A 3794-nucleotide genomic window follows, 5' to 3' on the forward strand; every position below is an offset into this window, starting at 1 on the left:
AATTTTAGTGTTACACTCAATCCAGGTAAAATCAAATTTTGTTGAAATATAGGTCGAAATAATAATTATGTAATTAATAAAAAAAAACCATAATATCTGAAAACAACACACTAACATATTTGTTATCACCCATAAGCTATAGAAAATTTTTTGAATTTTGTTGAAAAAAGCAGTTGGTAGATCGCTTTAGAGAAGCGGATGTATAATCGGTTTTTTTTGAAAAAATTAATTTTAAGCCAACATACTTTCCAGATCCATTTCCAAGTTTTTAGGACCATTTGTCACATGAGTATCTGCATTACATGGCATTCATGCAGATGAAAGACTGTGCGCATTTTATTTAATTTGTGAGTAGCATCGACTATGTAAACGTTGCAGTTTTGCAATATATCGGTCGGGCATTCATAAAGAATGTGTCTGGTGATTGCTTGAAGTTATATATTTATGCATTTTGCCTATCTGTATTATAGAGAACCAACTAAAAATTATAATTACCAAATAGGTAATCATAAAAAGTAAGTAAATAATGTTTCTTCCTATATGGGTAATAATTCCCCATATATGTATGCATATATATATATATGCAGAACTTTTTTCATCTATATGCTTAGTCATAATTTTTCTTACAATTTTATTTACAGAGTAAACGCATTTTTACTTGGTACGACGGCGTAACTAACACAAGCGAACTATTCATTGGACGTTTAAATCTAGTGACCAATAATAATGAATACGGAAAAGCATCAGCAAATCTTACAGCAATACGTGAATCGGACCAAGGCTCATATCACTGCCAAATTATTTTTACCAATCGCACACCGAGCATACGGAATAATGGCACATTCTATCATTTAACCGTGCAAGGTAAGCCAACTCGCATAAGTCCTTATATCGCTAGACAGTGCTGGACGACAGCACAACAACCACAAGCACTAAATAAGAATTGAAATATCATTCTGCACTTTTTTATCTTCCTATCCTTTGTGTCCGTATACCTTCTTATCGCCTTTATCATGGTCAGCACTGCCATACATTGTACTTCACTACACTTCGCTCCACAATACACTTCATACGTCTGAATTCAACTTAAATGCTTATTGCAGGTGGTTCACTTATTAAGATACCGCCAGTGAATCAAACGATTATGGAGGGTCAAACAGCTTTTTTCCATTGCGTCATGAAATATCCAGAAACGTCAACCGCCTCATGGTACAAAGACGGAGTGCTGCTGCAAGACGTACAGGACTTGGTGCGGCGCTCATATATGGGTCCAGATGGCAGCCTCAGCATTGATCCCACCATGATGAGTGACTTGGGTGAATATGTGTGCAATGTACGCAATAATGAGGGCGAAATACAAACGGCCAAGGCTTTTCTCAACATACAATGTAAGTTAATTTAAGTGCCTTCCGCACACATTTACATTTAAGCTCGTATACATGCAGTAGCGCACGTACTTGTGAGTTTCAACTTACGTATGTATGTGTGCGTTATGTGCTTTTGTGTAAGCATGAGGGCGTGAGGGCGTGACGGCGTGACGGCGTGAGAGTGTGTTTATTTGCATAAGTATTGTAAGTGGGAGTTGAGATGTAGTTAATATGTATGTAACACTATGTGTGTGTGTGTGTTTGCACATGATTGCATATATATCGATATGAATGTATGGTATACACGTAACAAGTACATTTATTGACCCTTTTGTCACCGTTGTTTTCGCAGATAAGGCCAAAGTGATTTATGCACCGCCAGAAGTGTATCTGCCATATGGTCAGCCTGCGGTGCTCGATTGCCATTTTCGCGCGAATCCACCATTGAAGAATTTAAGATGGGAGAAGGATGGCTTGCTTTTCGATTCGTATAACGTGCCCGTACGTATGCAAAGAATTTGTGTTTAAATTAAAGCGCAAACAAAAGGAAAATAGCTAAAAAATATTTCGATATAAATTAAAAAAAAATTGAAATTAAATTTTTTATTCACAAGAATAATAAGAAAAAATAAATTATTTTTTATTTTCATATACGAATAATTAAATTTCATATCTGTTGGTTGTGTGTGCGTGCAGGGCGTTTTTTACAAAATGAACGGCAGTCTATTCTTTGCGAAAGTAGACGAGAACCACGCCGGCAGCTATACGTGTACACCATTCAATGATCTAGGCACTGATGGTCCATCGCCCGTAATTAGTGTAATTGTATTGCGCCCGCCAATATTCAGCGTAACACCGAAGGCGATTTACATACAAAAATTGGGCGAAACTGCTGAACTACCATGCGAAGCTATCGACCGAGACGGAAACAATCGTCCAACAATTGAATGGAAACGGGTGAGCTCTCTACAATTTCGCTTTGCATTTCCTTTTGTTCATTTTCGTTTTCGTTTTCATTTTCATTTTTATTTTTATTTTTGTTTTCATTTCATTTTCATTGTTTCTCATAATCTTGCTGAATTTTAAGTTCTTGCCAAAAATGCCAATAAAGTTGGCAAATTCATATATTCAAATTCGCTATACGTAATAATATGGGCCGATGTTGAGGCTGCAGTGTGGACAGGGTATGCAGTATGGACTGGGGCTGCTAGCATTTGAAAACCAAGAGCCAACCACTGTGGGGCGTATTGCTGGCGCGCACGTTTCGTAAGGTAACCACATAAATTATAAAGTGTCATTAAGTGTGTGCACGCGTACTGTGCCATGATGCGATATGTACTTGAGCGTGTGTGCATTCGTTGGTACACAAATCCATAGACATATACATACAGCAAGAATGGCATATTGTCCTTTGCACCGACGTATATGTGTGCCAGTGCGTGATTCTTTGGTCATGACCAGGTCGGTCATGAGCAGTTTTGGTTACAAACGTGATTGATTACTTGATGCACATTTAATGATGCTGCTTTTGCTGTTCGATGACCACACAACGCACATGACGCACACAACGCACATAACGCAGTGCGATGATTTGCATTTTTATGCATGACTTCAGGTAGTCGCTTGTGTATCTGAAAGTGTGCGCCTCAGCAGTTTAATGTCATCAATTTCAACGCAAACTAATTTATGCTAAGAGCACTAATGTAAATGTGTGGAACAAACTAAACTGTAATCGTTAACTTACCCCATCATGAATGTATTTCTATGGCCTCAGCCCAGTAGTTCTCAGAACAATACCAAATATTGTATTGGAGTACATTTGAAAAGTTTCAATTATCATAGTAATTTAATAATGAATTGAACTTGCAGTGGAAACCCACAAAATTGAAATTAATTTGAAATTTTAAAAAACATTACAAACATGGCGGAATACTAACATGAACCTCAATAGTAATTGAGTAAATACTTCACACATCGTACATTATACATGTTTCCATCATTTTAGGAATATCTACTCTCTATTGTGATGCCTGATAACTCAATAACAAGGCAGCAGGCGCAAGTGTTCTGTTTTGACAGGACATGCAACACAGCCCCTTCTGGAGACCGCTCGTCTCCAGAATATAATTAAAGAATACTTAACAATTAAAATCTTAGTGCACTGTGTCTTAACTTGAAAAAGACAACCCAACAATTTGCAAAAACTATCGCAGGATAACTGTACTGTGAGTGAGCTTTATTATTACGGTTTTTAAATCGGTCGTTCCACCAATAACCTGATATTCACAAAGTGAGCAATCCCTAAGAAAGCCCACAAACCTATTATCGACGCTCACCATCCATCTTTTTATCGATTATGAAGCAACTGAGCTCCGTATACTTGTAAAGTTAACACGACTCTACAAAATGACCTCAATTAAAGCTTGT

General features: G+C 37.3%; 1 protein-coding gene across 1 annotated transcript in view; it reads left to right on the plus strand.

Annotated features, from left to right (window-relative positions):
• Positions 1–526: 526 nt before the first annotated feature.
• LOC119688212 (protein borderless-like) overlaps positions 527–3794 on the plus strand; it is a 7787-nt gene continuing 4519 nt past the window's right edge. Inside the window, exons 1-5 of the mRNA XM_038102895.1 lie at positions 527–544; positions 642–864; positions 1104–1388; positions 1720–1868; positions 2064–2324. Of these exons, the coding sequence (XP_037958823.1) occupies positions 527–544; positions 642–864; positions 1104–1388; positions 1720–1868; positions 2064–2324 (936 nt within the window). The remainder of the gene's footprint in view (positions 545–641; positions 865–1103; positions 1389–1719; positions 1869–2063; positions 2325–3794) is intronic.

The sequence above is a fragment of the Teleopsis dalmanni genome, chromosome X (genome assembly GCF_002237135.1).
Source record: "Teleopsis dalmanni isolate 2A chromosome X, ASM223713v2, whole genome shotgun sequence".
In the NCBI taxonomy this organism is placed as follows: Eukaryota; Metazoa; Arthropoda; class Insecta; order Diptera; family Diopsidae; genus Teleopsis; species Teleopsis dalmanni.